At 46.3% G+C, this 19407-nt stretch overlaps 1 protein-coding gene across 3 annotated transcripts in view; it reads right to left on the bottom strand.

Moving 5' to 3' along the window:
• Positions 1 to 19407, bottom strand: part of CPPED1 (calcineurin like phosphoesterase domain containing 1) — a 110041-nt gene that overhangs the window by 30390 nt on the left and 60244 nt on the right. For 2 of the 3 annotated variants that reach the window (XM_047839177.1, XM_047839178.1), the window contains exon 3: positions 10612 to 11034. The exons of the other annotated variant lie outside the window; for it this stretch is intronic. In XM_047839177.1, coding sequence (XP_047695133.1) covers positions 10612 to 11034 — 423 coding nt within the window. The remainder of the gene's footprint in view (positions 1 to 10611; positions 11035 to 19407) is intronic. 3 annotated transcript variants of the gene reach the window in all.

The following is a 19407-nucleotide window of genomic DNA, read 5'->3' as shown; positions in this document are numbered from 1 at the left end:
TTTTTCATTTTTTGGAAAAACTTAGAAGATTCAGATGAGTACAAAAAATAATGTAACATTTATATTACCACCACCCACAGATAACAAATATTAACATCTTGTAATGTCTGCTTTCACAGTTTTTAAGAACGAACAAATTACAATTATATAATTACAGGCAGATCATGACCTAAGCCGAAACCAAGAATGGGACACTTAACCGACTGAGCTGCCCAGGAGCCCCAAGAAAGAATTTCTTAATAACAAGAAAATGCTAATGAATAGACTGTTTATGAACCAAGCCCCTACGAAAACAAAACAAACAATGCCCAAGCTGTGCACCCTGGCAGAGGCACCTCTGTGTTGAATCACAAATCATACTAAAGACAGGGGACTTCATAAAGCCAATGAAAGTGACACTTGGGGAACTGCCAGAATCGGGAGAGGGGAAGTCATCAACACGTAAGGCTGTGGCAGAAGAAACATACACACATGTACACACGGGAGTTCCTGAGAAGGGCAATAATCAGATTACTGAGGATTCAGAATCAGACCCTTAGGAAAACTGATGAAACCTGTAATTATTTTTCTCTCATGCAAAAAGGACCCTCTGCTGTCAAAAGCAGGATGCTGTCGAACAATTATTTTAGTCTATTCAGACCAAGGAAACCAAGTCTACACTTGATTCATTCCTTATGCATTCCAAGAGTTGGTGCATGTTTGCAACAACAAACAACAGTTTAGCAAACACAAGCTAAAGTAAAATGGATTGCCATGATTTGTCTCTTTTTGCAAAATAATGTCTCAAATCAACCTTTATCTTTATTTCATCACAATTTTCTAAGACCTACGTTCCCCACATTTTAAACAATTTTTTAAGTCTGCTTACTTATTTTGAGAGAGAATACATATGCGCACGAAGTAGGGAAGGGCAGAGGGAGAGAGAGAGAGACAGAGAACCCCAAGCAGATTCTACACTCAGCGTGGAGCCCAACTCGGGGCTCCATCTCACAACCATGAGATCATGACCTGAGCTAAAACCAAGTCAGATGCCTAACTGACTGAGCCACCCAGGCACCTACTGTCCCCATTTTTTAAGTGAGCTTTTTCTGGTAGCCATGATCCTCAGCTAAGGGCCTCCCTGGACTTGTATCCCAAGGGAGCCAGCCAGGGTACAGGGGTGGCACGGACCCCTCCCTGTTTTGTCTGCAGAAGGCATAATTCACATGCTCAAGGTCAAAGGACGAGCTGAGAAGCTCACTCTGGAAGAACGACCGCTGCTTGCCAAGGCCGGAGGGGCATCTCACACCCGGGATGGACTCCCCGGAACCTCGCTCCACGGACCCCTCAGACGGTGCAGCTCCAAGCCTCCCTGTTGAGGCGGACCAGCTCCTTCCTGGGTTAGCCCCCGCAGAAGGGCAGGTGCAGAGTGGAAGTGGGGGTGAGCAGGTGGGCAGGCCCCAGCACAAGCTGGCCTGGCGCCTTGCTTTCTTGCCGTCAACACCTGTGCCCGATGCGCACTCTGCTCATTACGCCGACAGCAGCATGGCTAAGAGGTCAGAGCACTGGGGCAGGTGCCCAGCTCGGCCACTTCCCAGCTGTGTCTCTCTCTTTTCTTGTCTATAAAATCAGAGCAGCGGGACCTGTACTGTTGACGTGCACTCATAGAACTGTGCTGTAATATTTAGTGAGTGGTAATTACTATGACACGAATGTAATGTTAATTGTGCTGTAAATGGCTTATGAAATAAAACTAGTACTAAGAAGGTTGGTTACCCTGCGGTTTCTAGCACCCACTGGTGGCACATCAGGGGCTGTCGCGGGGACATGGGACTCCAGTGTGGTGGGCAGAGGAGTAGCACGGTGCCTAACATGGTTAGAAAGTCTGGGGTCCCGACCCTGGCAATACTCCAGCAAGCCAGCAGTGGGCAGGGGTGCGACCTTGTGGAAAGGAGAAGATACATTCCCTACGCTTCCCTTTACCGAACGTGAAGTCACTCACAGTATCCTCAGGGTAATGATGTTAACGGCAGTAAGACGGGTAACACCAACGGCACTTTTGTGACTGAGCACCCGCCGGGAGCCAGACACTGTGTCAGGGAACTGGATTATCTTATCTGATGCCCACAAAAACCTGACATAGTACTACCTGCTTCACAGCTCTGTGACCGGGACAGGTGATTCCACCTCCTGGACTCAAGTCTGCCCGTCAGTGGCAGAGACAGAACACGGACACCTTGCGGGGCTGTTGTGCGGGCTGTGGTGACAATGAGCATGGCCACTGACGATACCATCAGTGTAAAACTGAACGTGACCCAGGGTGCCTGGGTGGCTCAGTCGGTTAAACGTCCGACTTCGGCTCAGGTCACGATCTCACCGTTCGTGGGTTCAAGCCCTGCACTGGGCTCTGTGCTGACAGCTCCAAGCCTGGAACCTGCTTCCGATTTTGTGTCTCCCTGTCTGTCTGCCCTTCCCCTGCTCATGCTCTCTCTCAAAAATAAAATAAAGATTAAAAAAAAGAAAAAAGATGGAACGTGACCCATGGCTCTCAGGAAGCTTGTTCATCCTCTCCCTTTCTCAGCAGAAAAGCTGCTCTACTAGGTGTCTTCACTGGCATCTGGGAGGGAGCGAGACTCCAGCCCCCCAAGAGAGACATAAGCACAAGCCGCAAGGCCGCACCCAGGCAGGGTGACCCAGCAGGAGGTTTGTAGCTAAGGTAGCATCACACCTGCCCTGGACATGTCCCCTGGGCAACATTACTGCAGGGAGCTCCTTTCCGAGGCTCCCAGTGCGGCACAGGGTAGTGCTCTGTGTAAGACAAACACCAGAGAGAAGGGCCTCTCCTTCCTCTCATGTGTCTGTAATTTAAATTTAAAGATGACTCAGAAGCCAGACAGCCTCTGTGTGTGCTCAGCTCGCCCACCTGTACTAAGGACAGGTCACAGGGTCCTCGGCGTTGTTATCCAAAGGGGTGCCATTCTTTCACCTCTAAATCAATCACCAACATGCAAATGTTTTTGTTAAGCAAAATGAGAACACAAAAACAAAAACAGAAAAACAGGGGCGCCTGGGTGGCGCAGTCGGTTAAGCGTCCGACTTCAGCCAGGTCACGATCTTGCGGTCCGTGAGTTCTAGCCCCGCGTCGGGCTCTGGGCTGATGGCTCAGAGCCTGGAGCCTGTTTCCGATTCTGTGTCTCCCTCTCTCTCTGCCCCTCCCCCGTTCATGCTCTGTCTCTCTCTGTCCCAAAAATAAATTAAAAACGTTGAAAAAAAAATTTAAAAAAACACAGAAAAACAAAAACAAAGCAATCTCTAGCTTATTTTAAATAACAGTATTCTAAATGTTCACTTATATTGTTGGCCACGGTGGGGACAAATACCTCTTAAAGGAAAGTGAGTCCAGTAGCTAAAAAGTACCTTCCCAGAACCAGTATGGGAAGTCAGAGTGTTTAGCTAAACTAGGGATATTTCAGTTTCACAAAGGAATCCCACTGCTCGTGTGAAAATGACATTAATTGCTATTTTTTTTAAATGACCTAAAAAGAGAAGAGACAGTGTTTTGATTTCATAAACTTAAACAGTCGCTGCTGCTTCCCATGCACTTGTGCCTCGTTTCTGAAAGACCACGATGGATGGGGTTCTTCGATAGGATTTTATCATTTTTAGCTTGAGAGGGACCCACCATGCCGCAGAAGGAACCGCGGTCTGTCATGTTCATTACCCTCCACGGTGCCTAGCCCCGGGCCCCTGCTACTTGTTGAATGAGTAAATGTTGACTTAGCCCTGGAAACCAGCACACAGTTACACACGCCAGATTCTCAATTTATAAATATTTACAGCCAGGACTTGATTTCGACTTTAATTAGCCCAACTGTTAAGGATACCTCCACAGTGAGAAAGGAAACCCAACCCGTGGCACCAGATGCAGCTTCGGCAGTTGGGCTCTTATCTAGGTTTAGCGTGAATGACGTGCAGACATCCAGTGACTAAAGCATGATGGTTTAGGGTGCACTGATCAAAACAGAAAACAGATCCAACCTGGGAAAATGAATTCAAGACCAAATATAACTTAAAGAGGGTAAAATTCCTCAAGCTGCTAGGCCCCCAGAAACTCTGGATTCTACCGATGCTGAAAAAAGGATAGGTGATGCGTTCTCACTTGAGAGCTGGTGAAACTTTTTAAAAAATGTTCATTCGGGGCACCTGGGTGGCTCAGTTGGTTGAGCGTCCGACTTCGGCTCAGGTCATGATCTCACTGTCCGTGAGTTCGAGCCCCGCGTCGGGCTCTGTGCTGACAGCTCAGAGCCTGGAGCCTGCTTCCGATTCTGTGTCTCCCTCTCTCTGACCCTCCCCTGTTCATGCTCTGTTTCTCTCCATCTCAAAAATAAATAAACATTAAAAAAAAATTAAAAAAAAATGTTCATTCATTTTTGAGAGAGAGAGAAAGTGCCAGTGGGGGGAGGGGCAAAGAGCGAGATAGACAGAATTTGAAGCAGGCTCCAGGCCCTGAACCGTCGGCACGGACGTGGGGCTCAAACTCACCAACCGTGAGATCATGACCTGAGCCAAAGTCGTACACCTAAACTTAAACCGACTGAGACACCCAGGTACCCCAAGAGTTGGTTAAGAAAACAACCACTAGGATCGTTTTTTAAAATACATTTTATTTATTTTTTTTATTTTGTAAATGTTTATTTTTGAGAGAGAAAGAGAGAGGGAGGGAAGGAGACAGAATACAAAGCAGCTACCAGCACAGAGCCGGACGCGGGCTCAAACTCACGAACCGTGAAACCATGACCTGAGCCGAAGCTGGACGCTCAAACGATTGAGCCACCCAGGCGCCCCTTAAAATGCATTTTAAACAAAGGGCATTGTGAGATGGCTGCCATTGTCTTGTGGACACATTTGCTAGATTCAGAAAAACCTGCCTATGACATCGTGTGTTCACAGGTGTCTCTAGCAACGCATCAACTGGTTTAGAAAAAGTAACGGGGAGTCAAATTCTATCACTAAATTCCAAAGGAATTTTTCCATCTAGTTGAGGGCTTCCCTGCCTCTGATAAAAGCAAACATAGCAAGTATTCCTTACCCGCACTGAAAAATCTCACACTCCTTGAGACACGGTCCATCTTCACGCACATCCTAGGAGCTAAGAAACTTTCTGTCTAGCTTCACTTCCCGTAGTTTGTATTAGAAGAAGAGTTGCTAATTGCTTTCTTTCGCCACTTACAAAGTCACGTTGGCACATGCCTCTCCTCGAGGGGAGATTCTCGCACACGCCCTCTCGAGGAGACCCTGCCCCTCCCGCCGGCATCCCAGGGCGACAGGCACCGCCTATGGATAAAGCCAGACCCTGCATCAAGCAAATTTGCCGGCTGTGGGCTCGCGGTGGGGTCCAGGGTCATCTCATGACACACAGCCCTTCGTGGAGCACATACTGTGTCCCCGCGTCACTTCAATCTGGTGCTCCCACCAACCCTATGAGGCTGGGACCAGAGCCCCCATTTGACAAGTGAGAAAACTAAGGCAGAAGGATGTTGGGCAGCTCATGTGAGGCCATGCAGCTGGGGAGTGCCACCAAAGGATCTGAATCCGGGTCTGTTTGAAACCCAAGCTTGTCTGCCGCCCTGTGCTGTGATATGGCCCCATCGCTCCCGCTGGTGCGCACCTGCTCTCCCTACACCACCTCCACGAGTTCGGCCCTACCCGCATGCTACTGGTGCTACTACTGATGATTTTTAACTTGAAGAGCTACTTATGTATTTTTTCAAACACATGTTAAAATAAACACCCAAGCGTTGGACTTAAGTGCCCCCACGTCACTTCCCACAGGGACCTCCAACGGGGCATGCCTCACCTGGGTGTGTCCTCCATGGAGGAACCTGAGGCTCGCTCTGGGCAGACCCTTCAGCGGGTCAGGCAGCTGCCGCGGTGGGGTCACCAGAAGCATGCTGGAATTAGACGCACGCACGGTGTGGACACGGTCTGAGGGCAGGGCAGGAAGATTTCTCTGAGCCAACGGCGGGGAAAAGTACGACCCGCCAGCTCACACCTGGCTTTTGTAAGTAGAGTTGTGCTGGAAAACGGCCACGCTCATTTGCTTATGTATGTCTGTTACTGCTTCCATGCTACAAAGGCAGAGCTCTGCGGTTGCCACGGAGACCACAGCCCAAAGTGTTTACTGTGTGCCCCTTGGCAGAAAAAGTTCACCAAGACCCCGCTTTACGTGATACATTTCCCATCCAAAGCTCAGTTCGCCAACACTGATCCACAGGGAGTATCCACATTATCTATGATTCTGCTGATAAGTATGTGAATCAAATCTAATTCCATTCCACTTAGCCAATATTTGTTTATTGACAGGGCAACCACATGACAGTTTTGGCCTGACAGGCTGGGCTTACAGAGGTGAATAAAGCTGGGATTCCATTTTTGGAGGAATCAGGACATAAACAAATAATCTCAATACAACTCAGAAGGACATCAGAGTAGAATCAGACATTTTATTTTTCCTACAAAATGGACCCTGGAAACCCGACCATTTTGTTCTTTCAAACTTTGAAATTTTCAAATGATAATTATGGGCTAAGATCTCTTTCTCTCTCCAGTTTTTTTTTTTTAAAGGAATAAATACTGGAGATGAAACTATTTCTGTGAAATTACTCATTACCTTTTGCAGGAAAGATCAACTTACTGGAATGTTTCGTAATTGCCAAATTCGCTCTGGGCTCCCTACTACACAGTTCTCATCTCTATGTTGAGAATGGAAAAAAAAAAAAAAAAAAGGTATCGAGACATCAAGGGAGACGAGGTCAGTTAAAAGAGCCAGACTTTTGTTTTTTAAGATTGAGTTCTTAAATTGGAATCCGTATTAACTAGGTCACAAATTAACCTTTTGCTGAAAAAGGCATGAGGGACAGAGACAGTGGCTGCGTTCAACCACGATTTCATTATCTACTATCTGTCTTTGCAACTCAACCAGGTATCAGGTGAATTAAGGGGAAAACCAATTTCTACATGCCGTGGATGTGAGGAAATTGATTATCCTCAGGCAGTACAAAGGAAGACCGAAAATAACGGGTGCAGCTCCCCATCTGTGCGTCTGTCCTGCCCTGATAACTGTTTATTTGCACTGGCTGTTGACGACGCTTTTGTACCACACAAAGAAGGTTTTTCACTGAGCTTCAAAAGGAGAAACAGAATGCATCCGTTTCTAGGGAAACCTGAGTGGGGAGGCTCGCAGGCTTGGATTCATAGAACGCATCCCAACACACACGGTGGCCCATTGTATAGTAACACCCCTCCTCCTCATTTACCTCATCCCGTTTGAAAAATTAATGCAACAATGAGAGATGATTGTTGATGTTCGTTATTAAATCATTTATTCATCCCACACAATGATTCAGAATTATTCATTAAGCTTGCTGGGAGGAAGCTGGGTTTTACCTCCATGGTGGTTTGAGGAGGGATGTGCTCTTTAAAAGGATATTTTATAACAACACAATTATCATAATTAAAAGCTACCCTGATATTCTGATGAGCTTTTGACATATTTTTGAGTACCGGCATTTTAACTCAGGGAGATAAAGGAGACTGGAATAGCATGAGGGAATAATATTGCTGTGGGGGAAAAGCTGGAGGCAGCATTAAACAGCAGCATCACCCCCAATTTGATCACGGTCTTGAAGTTAATGAATCTTATGAAATGTCACTTGAACTCTGGCTTTCCCAAAGGAGTCCAAGAATTACACTGCTGTCAGCTGAGCGATCTCTGGGATCGTGAGTCATGGGTGCACACATTCCCTAGGAGAGCCAACCTACTCATGCTTTCACCCTAAGCAGATCACTCAGACCGCCACCGAGCTGGGTCCACATCCGGCCTGGATCTCTTCTTGACATTGCCCTTGGTTTGCTGTGTGTGTGGAAGGCCACAAAGGAAAGGGCCAGGCTTGGTAAGCCACTAAAACTGGCAGGTGACAGCAGGAAGGACACCTGTCTCTCTGCTTTTCCCTGGTTAAGCAGGCTTAGGTGAAGTTCCTAACGCCAGTGGCCAACAGGACTCTGTCTCATACGTGAAGGTGCCTGGTGTGAACAGTGGGGGGCCACGTGGGAAGAGAGAAATTGGCTGCTCTATGAACCTGGAAAGCCAGCATCAAGGGAGGACTTCACGCAGAAACGAAAGGCTTGGACATATGCTTGATCCTTGGAACGCACCTTGAAAAGCTCTATGCCCAGGAGCTCCACGACAGCACGGCCCTGGTCTCTGTGGCCAGCATACAGTGGGTGCTAACCAAATAAATGGGCTGTGTCAGTCCCTCGTTCACTCTACAAACACGGATGAGGCACTGACTAGGAACTGACCTGAGCCAGGCGTCCTGAATGCAGAGATGAGCACAAGAGCACCCCCACACTCAAGGAGCCGAGTCTAGCGGGTGACTGAGATAAGTCAACACAAACGAGTCTGCTGAGATCAAGGAGAGCTGAGGAAGAACCCAGGGCAGGGCTGGGGGCACCTCACGCAGAAGGTGCTGAAGGGGAGTAGCTGGCCAGGTGAAACGGGAGAGTCAGAGACAATGGGGAAGAGTGGGGAGCTGGCTTTGCCCCGGGGCTGAGGGGGGCCAGAAGGGTGGAGGGCTGGAGAGCTGCCACTATGGCCCAGATGGTGGCCTCAAAGGGTGGATAGTCTAGAGAAATGTTAAGGCACTGGAAATACCGGAGTCTTCTGGGCCACGCGGCCCTACTGGAGATGGACCCGGCAGTGTTCCAGAGCCTGACACCATTAAGGCTGGAGTAAGACTAGTTCCTCTGCTCAGTCTCACGCTTAGCAAGCGAGCTCCTGAATGGAACGTGGCTTCCCACGTCGTTCTGCCCACGGGAAGAGACTGTGCCGTCGGGGCGGAGGGGAGGGTTTCAGCCGGGCTTTGCATCAATCGATGGGCATTCTGGTGGTAGACCCCAACCCCTGTGAGCCGGGGCAAGTGGAGCCCACCTCTAAGACCCGGACCAGCTGGGGGTGTGCTGAAAGCTTGAGGGGCCGCAGGCCCGAGGGGGAGGTGGCTGGCGCATCCCAAGTACCCCACCGCCTTCCAGGGCTCCTGGTGGGTGGGCAGGAGGCCTCCCCGGAGGCTGCCTGGTTAGAGCCGTGGGCTCTCTCTTTATAAATGCCTACAGGTCTCAACATCGGGGGGGTGCTGGTGGGCCACACGTGCACACGCTGCTCAAGAACGTGGTTGACAGGGAACAAAGAGCGGCCACGGGGATGGCATTTACATCATTTAACATTTGATATGAAAGGAATCACTTCTCTGGCATTAAATGTTCTCTCTGACATTATTCTCTGTTACAAAATAGTCTCCACGGTGGTGCTGATGCCATCTTGACACTTCATTTCCTTGTCATCAAAATGGTTTTCTGCACCAACTCAAGCATGGCATGAAATTTCAAAGGCCTCAATAAAAGTTTTCCAACTTCATCTCCATGGAACAGTTGGATAATGTCTCCAATTATGCGAGCCTTTTGTGAAATGTCTCAAAAATACAGAAGGGCCTATTGTACATTTAACAAGTAAATGTGAACACATTTAAATGCTCAAAGATGAAAAGAAGAGTGTAAGAAATTTTGTTTTTTTAAATGAACGTTTGCTATGGGGTCAGGCTGCCACCTCCCTCTCCCTACCCCCTAACAAACAAGTGATGTATTCAAATTTTAGAAGCATTTGACAAAGTACACTCTGGAAAGATCTGAAAGGAGGCATTAAAACCAAAACAAGAGACCCAACAGTTGTCAAAACCGGAATCCTGCCAAGTCACTGGTCATGCAGGGAATCGGCTTGGGACGACCCATTTCACAGGACAGAAACACTACAGGTGCTGCAGGGAGGAGAGAAGGAAGTGTGCGGACCAGTAGGCCGTCTGAGGGCTTCACGGTGTGTGTGTGCATGTGTGTGTGCACACGCATGTGTTAAATACATGATTCGCCAAACATTTATAGCAGGTTAAATCTGACTAAATACATTCCTGTCTCCTCAATCTGGGGGAGAGTTTAGTCCCTGTTCTAGGAAAAGTGATGAGGCTCCAGGACACCCACGTCCCAGGACTCCCCGGGGTTACATCCAACACCGGTAAAGCCTGGCTCTTGAAGATCACCTGCCGTTGGGCAAGTTCGTGCTTCACAGAGATATGAGAAAAGATGACGCTGGCATCATCCCTTCTCCCTGGGTCAGTACAGCCACACTCAGACCCCGTCCAACCCCAATAACCCCACACCTGCAGGACCCCCAACCTCAGCTGCCAACAGCTGCCACAACCTCACTACTTGGCAGGCCAGGGGCTACTGGAATGCTTTACAGGCCCCTTCTCCTTTAATCCTCACACCCACCCTATGAGAGACCTCCTTCTGCTACTCCCACTTGACAGATGAGGACACCAAGGCTGGAAGGCCAGGCAGCTTGTCCAAGGCCATAAGGCCAGTGAGCGGTGGAGCTGGGGTCAGAACCCAGTTCTGTCCAAAGCCCCATCCTCTCTCTGCTTTGCCAGGCTGCGGGGGGTGGGGGTGGGGTGAGGCGGAAGAAGGATCTGGAAGCCTCCTCTCTAGATGGCCCTCCCCACCAGCCCCCGGGGTCCAGGGCGCTACCTGCTCGGACGAGCTTGTCAGCCACCTCCCTGCGCACAGACTTGGTGAGGTTGAAGTAGTCGTCGTCCTCGTCGATGCTCTGGAGGAAGAGTGGGATGTGCTGGAAGACGATGGCGTGCTGGCACTCGCGCTGGCCCGCGACGCTCAGCTGCTGGTCCAGCCACTGGTCCTGCGCCTGCTTCAAGGCGGGGCACCGGGAGGCATCGTACCAGAACTGGGAGTTGAGCACGAGGCACAGGACACCCCCGACCCAGAAGCTGAAGTAGTCGTCCCCCCAGGTCCGCTGGAACTCTGCCACGGTCTCGGGCGTGGGGGCATTGCCCAAGTCGTGGTTGCCACTGACGAGCACCAGCGGGATGTCGCTGTCCAGGCGGGCCAGCACCCGCTGCAAGTCCGCGGTCTGCTCCTTCCGCCAGGGCGTCCCTGCAAGAGTGAGGGTCACGTCTGAAACGGCCGTGGCGGTTCATGCATTTACTGACACAAGAGAGTATGATCTAGAAATACACGCAACCAGGTGCGTGAAACCGCAAATGGTATGTTAGAAGCAAATCAACAAGTGAGGCGGGACCTCTGGCCCGCTTCCCTCAGGGCGCTGTGGGAATTCAGAGTCTAAGTGGCCGTGTGCCCCAATGTTGCTGACTGGGAGATGATACAGAGTTATTCTAATATTAAATATTAGTAAGGCTTAATTTCTCTTATTTAGATGAAAAACAGTTGTGGCTTTTCTGTCCTCTCTCAATGGATCATCACATGTGCCCCTATTGTGTGTGCACGCTTTGAAAACTAGTCCCAAACCAACTGCTACTTAAAGTTATTCTTACCGTACGCGTGGCCTTGCAAACTGTGTGAGCACTTGTACCGGAAAAATTCTTACAGATCAAATGGCCTGTGCATTTGGCCAAACCCCGCTCCCCCATGCCCCATACAGGGGAAGAGGTACTTTATATCCTACTAATAGTGTGAATAAGGGCACGGGCTCAATGTCTTTTTAAAAATTTTTTGACGTTCGTTTATTTTTGAGAGAGAGACAGAGTGCGTGCAGGGGCGGGGCAGAGAGAAAAGGGAAACACAGAATCCGAAGCAGGCTCCACACTGTGAGCTGTCAGTACAGAGCTGGATGTGGGGCTTGAACTCACAAACTGTGAGATAGGACCTGAGCCGAAGTTGAACGCTTAGCCAACTGAGCCACCTGGGCACCCCTCGATGTCTTAAATATTAAGTGTGTTTCACTCCGTCCTACCCCAGGCACACAGGATTCAGTATGGAGATGATGATTTGGACAGAGAGTTGTCAAGTAAGTGGGAACCCTCCTTCACACTCCTGGCTTTCCCACTTCCTGTCATAATGTATTAATACTTTAATGAACAGGATTTGAAATGACCAATGCCATTCTGGATCTGGTTTTGGTTGTTTTTGTTAGGTTTGGTTTCTTGAGCCCCTCTGTGCTAATTCATTCAACAAATATTTATTGAGTACTATGTGTAAGGCACCGATTTCATTACCGGGGCAGGCCGTGAGCCAAAGAGACACGAATCTTTCCCTCCCAACAGGGGAGTCAGACAAGCGATCCAGCAGATGATAGGCGCACACCATCCGTATCACATGTTGTGAAGCGTTACTGAGAAAGGCAAAGCGGGTGAATGACAGAATTCCTGCACCGTGTTCGTCCTGAGGAACACACTCCAATACTATGCGTAAGGAAAACAATGAGAGAAAACAGCGGCCAGCTTCCCCAGGGATGGCGAAAATGCACCTGAAAAACCTTGCCATGAGCAGATAAAAACTATACCCGACATTCTGTGTCCGTGATGAATTTAAAAGCAGGCAAAAGAATCTCTACAAAGTGACTGCAGCTAAGAAGGAGGACCAAATGCAGAGAGGAATTCAGGCTAGAGGGCCATAAAACAGGCAGGCGTGACGCAGGAATGGGAAGAAACAGACTCGGGAGAGAAATAGAGGCAAGAGAGAAAACCGTTTCAGAAGTTCCAACTACAAGAAATTAGCAGTACCAAGATTTCCTTTACAGCCGAATAGATGCCAGTTTTTCTCAGTCTCCCGTGTGAGCTTGGAAAGAATGTGCATTCTCTAACTGTGGAATATGGAGCTCCGCGCATTGCCACCAAACGTGGTCAAGGTGTGATTCGAATCTCCGGTGCCATTCATGACTCCTTGCTTTTGGCCTGCTGATCCGTGTCACTTTCAGAGACTTGGTTAAGTCTCCACTGTAACTGTCACCTGTTCCGTTTCTCCTTGTGACTATGCCAAGTTTGGTGTGCATTTAATTTTAGTGATGTTGTTGGGATGGTAAGAGTTCAGAATTTCCCTATCTCACTGAAATAGCTTTATAATTCATTCTAATAAAATAAATAAAAAGTAAATAAAGAGGCAGATCTACACTGACGCAACAGGAAGATCATTAATATATTAAGTTAAAAAGGTAAACACATGGAGGAAAAAGTCACATGTCAATTTTTAAAAGGTTAACACATATTCACATATGGTGGACGAAACTTCTCCAAAGACGTAAAGAAAACTATTAACTCTAGTTAAATCTGGGAAACAGAAGTAGGGAGGGAGGGAGACTTCCACATTCAGTTTAAAATCCTTTATACTACATTTTAAAAGTTCCTTCCTTCCTTCCTTCCTTCCTTCCTTCCTTCCTTTTTTCCAAGCTTACATATACTAGTTTCCATTTTTATTTAAAGAAAGAAAAGTGTTTTTTGTTTTTTTTTTTAAAGGTGATTTTAGTTCCAGGATCCTAAGGTTTAAAGAAGATCCAGGAGCTATATTTTGTCAGCTGCATCCCAGTCAAGCAGCTGCATTTTGAAGTAGTCCCAATTTCTGGGATGAGGGGAATTGGTTTGGGGAAGAGGTGAGCTGGCTGACTGCCACAGGAGGAGTTCTTCAGGGGAGAAGCAGGTCCTGCCTGGCACCAGGGACCAGGAAGGCCCTCCCTTGGTGGTGCTGGGCATTAGCTTACAACCAGTGTCTGCCTCCTCGCTCTTGTGGACTGGCACTGGGGCTCCTGGTTTAAAGGGACTGACATTGCTTGTTTGGCTAAACCTGGACTGTGGACATCTGTGTTGACTATACATAACCCCCTCTAAGACCCCATTGTTTAGTTCTTTTCCTACCTCAATAAACAGGGAGGATGACTCCTTTATGATCTTGAACGTGATAAACCATTTCAAAGGAACTCCATAAACCAGCGCCAATCTTTCCTCAACCGGTTTCCTAAAAACCCCAAAGCCACCACGAATGTTCTCTTCTTTCCATTCATGCAGACTTGGGGATACTTATCTGGCACTTACTATATGCATCAGGCACTGTTTTAAGGGCTGTACTCACATTAATTTGGTTTGACAACTAATGGGGGAGTCAGGATTTGAACTTGGGGCTCCAGCTCAGAGTGCTGCCTCTGATTACAGTATCTTGGTCACGAACTAAGATCCTAGCTTCCAGGGTGACTTCTCTCAGCCGTCCTGATCCGTAGGACAAGGACTTTATAATGCACTGGGATGCAGAGTGTCTCCCATTCGTGATTTTCAAAAGGCATTTCATCACGACCCTTCACATACTGACACAAATGACATTTGATCAGCTAATGACCATACACAAAAAAAGCACCTAAAAGAAAGGCTTAGTCAAAACGGGGAAAGGAGACCCTGCCTACAAGCCATCTATAGTGAAGAGCTGTGAATTAGACACGGTAATAGGATGTTTGTTTCCAAACTTCGGAGGGATCCTGCTTTAGAGAAAACCACAAATATGCCCAATAAACTGCTAAAAAAAAAACAAAAACAAAAAAACAAGAAACCCATCTTCCCTGGATCCCTTCAGTCAAATATGAGCCTCTCTCATGAAGCTTTTCCAGAACCTTCTATACTCCTCACGTGGAGGCACAGTATGAAGGTGGGGTCTAGGGCACCTCGGTTTGGTCCTTGACTCTTGCCTTTCACAAGCCATGTGGCCTTGGGTGAGTCACTTGGTTCCTCTGAGCCTTGGTCTCATTGTGTATGAAATGAAGATGGTGACCTCCACACCTCAGAGGGCAAGCGTAAGGATTCGTACCAAGACCACGATTTTCAGAGTTTGTACAAACAGGGATGCAAAAGCACTGGCTGTCTTCCCTCTACCCCAACACCCGAATGTACTGAATTCTCCCTTTTTGACCGGTGACTCACAGTGTGCACACAGCAATCAATAAATCATTTCTGAAGGAAAGAAAACATTCCCCAGGGATAGAAAGAATTTTTAGGTAAGAATTTAGAAGCGATGGAGTAACTTCTCGATTACAAAAAGCCAACAAGCTTAAGGAAAACATTTGCATTATTTTCAACATGCTTTCTTCTGTGTGTACCAGAATGTCTTTAGGGTCAGGACATCAATAACCCCTTAGTATTATTAACATAGCTGCTAGTGTATCTGAAAAGAAGGTAGTACTTCCTAAAGAAGTCATATTATTAATAGCAAAGCCCAAAGCCAAACCTCACAAGCATCAGGAACAGAAAAATGTTACTCTGGCCAAGGACACCGAGTTTCCATGAGTTTCTTATGGATCAAGCAGGGCTGTGCACTTCACAGGAAGGATAGAAAGGGACGCAGGGAAAGGGAAGAAGAGACTTTGGAGAAGGAAGAAAAATCGCAAGAAATGACTGAGAAGAAAGAAGGAAATCTCCATTAAAATTTTAGGATTATTTGGGCACCTGGGTGGCTCAGTCGGTTAAGTGGCTGACTTCAACTCAGGTCATGATCTCGCGGTCCATGAGTTTGAGTCCCGCATCGGGCTCTGTGCTGACAGCTCAGAGCCTGGAGCCTGCTTCACATTCTGTGTCTCCCTCTCTCTGCCCCTCTGCCATGCACACCGCTCTCTCTCTTTCTCTCAAAAGTAGAATAAAAAAAAAAAACATTAAAAAATTGTTAGGGGGGTGCCTGGGTGGCGCAGTCGGTTAAGCGTCCGACTTCAGCCAGGTCACGATCTTGCGGTCCGTGAGTTCGAGCCCCGCGTCAGGCTCTGGGCTGATGGCTCAGAGCCTGGAGCCTGCTTTGGATTCTGTGTCTCCCTCTCTCTCTGCCCCTCCCCCGTTCATGCTCTGTCTCTCTCTGTCCCAAAAATAAATAAACGTTGAAAAAAAAAATGTTTAAAAAAATGTTAGGATTATTTGTTCTAGTTCTGTGAAAAACGTTGCTATTTTGTTGGGGACTGCATCAAATCTGCAGATTGCTCTGAGTAGTATGGACGCTTTAACCATATTTGTTATTCCAAACCATGGGAATGGAGTATCTTTCCATTTGGTTGTGTGAACGTCACAGAACTAGAACAAATAATCCTAAAATTTCTATAGAACGACCGAAGACCCTGAAGAGCCAAAGCAATCTTGAGAAATAACAGCAAAGCTGAAGGTATCACAACCCCAAAGTGAAGTTATATTACAAAGCTGCAGTAATCAACACAGTATGGAACTGGCACAAAAACGGACATACAGATTAATGGAACAGAATAGAAAGCCTAGAAATAAGCCCACACTTATATGGTCAATTAATCTATGACAAAGGAGCAAAGAATATCCAGTGGGAAAAAGACAGTCTCTTCTACACCAGGTGTTGGGAAAACGGGACAACTACACGCAAAAGAATGGAACTGGACCGCTTACACCAAATACAAAAATAAACCTCAAACGGATTAAAGAACTAAATGTAAGACCTGAAACCAGAAAAATCCTGTAAGAGAGCAAAGGCAGTAATTTCTTTGACATTCATTGGCCATAGAAACATTTTTCTAGATATGTCTTCTGAGGCAAGGGACACAGAAAGCAAAATTAAACTATTGGGACCACATGAAAATAAAAAAAAAAAAAAACCTTTTGCACAGTGAAGGAAACCATCAATAAAACAAAAAGGCAACCTACTGAATGGGAGAAAATAGCTGCAAATGATATATCTGATAAAGGGGTTAATGTCCAAATTAGTCAACACCAAAAAACCCAGATAATCCAATTCAAAATGAGGAGAGGACCTGAACAGACACTCTTCACAAGAAGACATACAGATGGCCAACACAGGAAAAGATGCTCAAGAGTACTCATCGTCACAGAAATACAAACCAGCTACAATGAAGCTTCCACTTTACACTTGTCAGAAAGGCTAAAATCAAAAGACAAGAAATAACAAGTATTGGCGAGGATGTGGAGAAAAAGGAATCCCCTTACGGCGCTGGTGGGAATGCAAACTGGTGTGGCCATTGTGGAAAACGGGATGGAGGTTCTTCAAAAAATAGAGGTTCTTAAAAACAGAAATACTACCTGATCCAGTCATTGTGCTACTGGGTTTTTATTCAAAGCAAACAGAAACACTAATTCAAAAAGATATTCCGGAGAGTCATTTAAGTAACCAAGATATGAAAGCAACCACATGTATCAACTGACAAATGGACAAAGAAGATGTGGTATGTATATAAAAATGGATTATTAGCCATAAAAAACAACGAGATCTTGCCATTTGCAACAAGGTGGATGGAGCTGGAGAGTATTACGCTCAGGGAAATAAGTCAGAGAAAGACAAATACCGTATGATTTCACCCATTTGTGGGATTTAGGAAAACAAGTGAACAAACAAAGGAAAAAGAAACAAACAAAAAACAAGATCCTTAAATATAAAGAACTGATGGTTGTCGGGGGAGGGGGCTGCAGGGCCGGGTGAAGGAGACGAAGGGACTGAGAGCACAGGTACTGCGAAGAGCACCAAGGAACGCACAGAATTTTTGAATCGTTATATTATACACTTGACACTGATATAACACGATGTCGATTACACTTGAAGAAAAAACGAAAAGAAGACAGGAGAAGGACTGTTCCAGACGAGTCTCCACGGTGGACGAGGGGCACCTGCTGAAAAGGGGGTACCGAGAGAACAGGGACCCCGATGTCAGCACACACCTGCTAACTGAGAACTCTGGTTGGGACTGACGAGGGCAGCGTGGAAACCTGTGATGTGCTTAAAATACATTTAAAAAAAAATTTTTTAATGCAAGTAGTTAAAATAAAACCAGGAGGTAGAAAACATTATAAAGATAATTATAAAGTATTTATGTCATTCATTACCTTTGAATTTTTTTAAGTTTACTTATTTATTTTGAGAGAGACACAAAGAGAATCCCAAGCAGCCTCGGCACTGTCAGTGTGGAGCGTGATGGAGGGCTCGAACCCATAAACCATGAGATCATGACCTGAGCCAAAATCAAGAGTGGGACATGCACCAACTGAACCACCCAGGGGCCCCATTAAGTTTGAATTTTTGATACGATGTGGTACCATGGAATGTGTAACTTTTACTGTCATTACTCATTAAGGCAGAGATCATTATCTTCTTTCTTTGCAAATAGGCTTAAAATACACTGCTTGATAAAATCTCTTGGCAGACTTGGAAGAGAAGTAAATGTCCTTAACTAGATAAAGCACAGCTACAAAAAACCTGTAGCTAATGCCATACTTAAAGGTAAAAGACTGAACACTCTCTCCCCCTGACTGAGAACACAGCACAGGTGTCTGGTCTTGCCATTTCTATACAACATCATGCTGGAAGTTCTGGCCAGGGCAGTAAAGCCACAAAAAAGAAATATTTTCTCTTCTCCAACAGACTGGAAAAGAGAAAATAAAACTGTCTATTTTCAGAAGACATGACTGTCTCTATAGAAAACTCCAAAGAACTTATTGTTAAAAAAAGGTTTCTAGATTAATAAGGGGGGGGATTAGCTTGGTTATTGGAATCAAGGTCAGTATACAAAAATTAATTATATATATACTAGCAATGAAGAATGAGAGGTATAAATAGAAATATTTGAAAGATATTTAGCGGGTAGAAACAATGGAAGTCCTTGTTGTATGAGTTACGAGAAGGAGAAGAAGGGCTTAAAAATAATTCCTGGCATTTCAGCAACTGGGAGGTCATATCATTTACTGACAGGAAAAAGACTGGGGAAGAAAAAGATTCAAGGTAAAAATCAAATGCTCTTTTTCAATATAAAACTTGAAGTACTAATATGGATACAGGCAACAAAAGGAAAAAAAATGGACTTCATGACAATTTTTAAAACTCCTGTGCAACATAAAGCTGGAGAAAATATTTGCCAATCATGTATCATATAAGGCATTAATATCCCGAATACAGACAGAACTTCTAAAATTCAACACTGGATGAGGGCTCCACCTTCTGAAGGGAAAAGAACACTGTGCTCTACTGAGAGCACATCTCTACCAGAAGTGCGGGTAGACACCACAAACCTTGAGTGCTTACCTGCTAACCACAAAACACCACGATAAACATATTTTGTCTTCTCCTCTGGGGAGAAAGGAGAACAGAAGCTGCCTCAAAGCCCCAGAGGGTAAAACCTGGCTACAGAAAAGAACAGAACAAGAAATGAACAGCCAACCTGTGTGTTTCTATTCCCCTTCAACCATCCCAAACCTGGCCAGCAAACGCAGTGATGGGAAAAATCCACCAGAAAACTACTGATGAAAACCATCCACCTCTGAGACCTTCAAAACGTTTCCTCTCCTCTGTGGAGGCTGTCTAAATAACAGATGCTGCGAATAGATTTCAACGGTGTTATGAATCTATTTACTGTTTTAGTAAGACGACTTTCTTCTTTTTTTTCAACAAGCAAACCAATGTCCTCTGTAGCAAATCGACACGAAAGGGTGCTGCTTAAAGAAAATGAGACTTCTCTATTCCCTGGTCCCTGTAGGCACGAGAACTCAAACGAGAGCTGATGCTAATGTACTCAACCACTGTCAGGAA

The sequence above is a fragment of the Prionailurus viverrinus genome, chromosome E3, assembly GCF_022837055.1.
Source record: "Prionailurus viverrinus isolate Anna chromosome E3, UM_Priviv_1.0, whole genome shotgun sequence".
In the NCBI taxonomy this organism is placed as follows: domain Eukaryota; kingdom Metazoa; phylum Chordata; class Mammalia; order Carnivora; family Felidae; genus Prionailurus; species Prionailurus viverrinus.
This window is presented reverse-complemented; position numbering and strand designations above follow the sequence as displayed.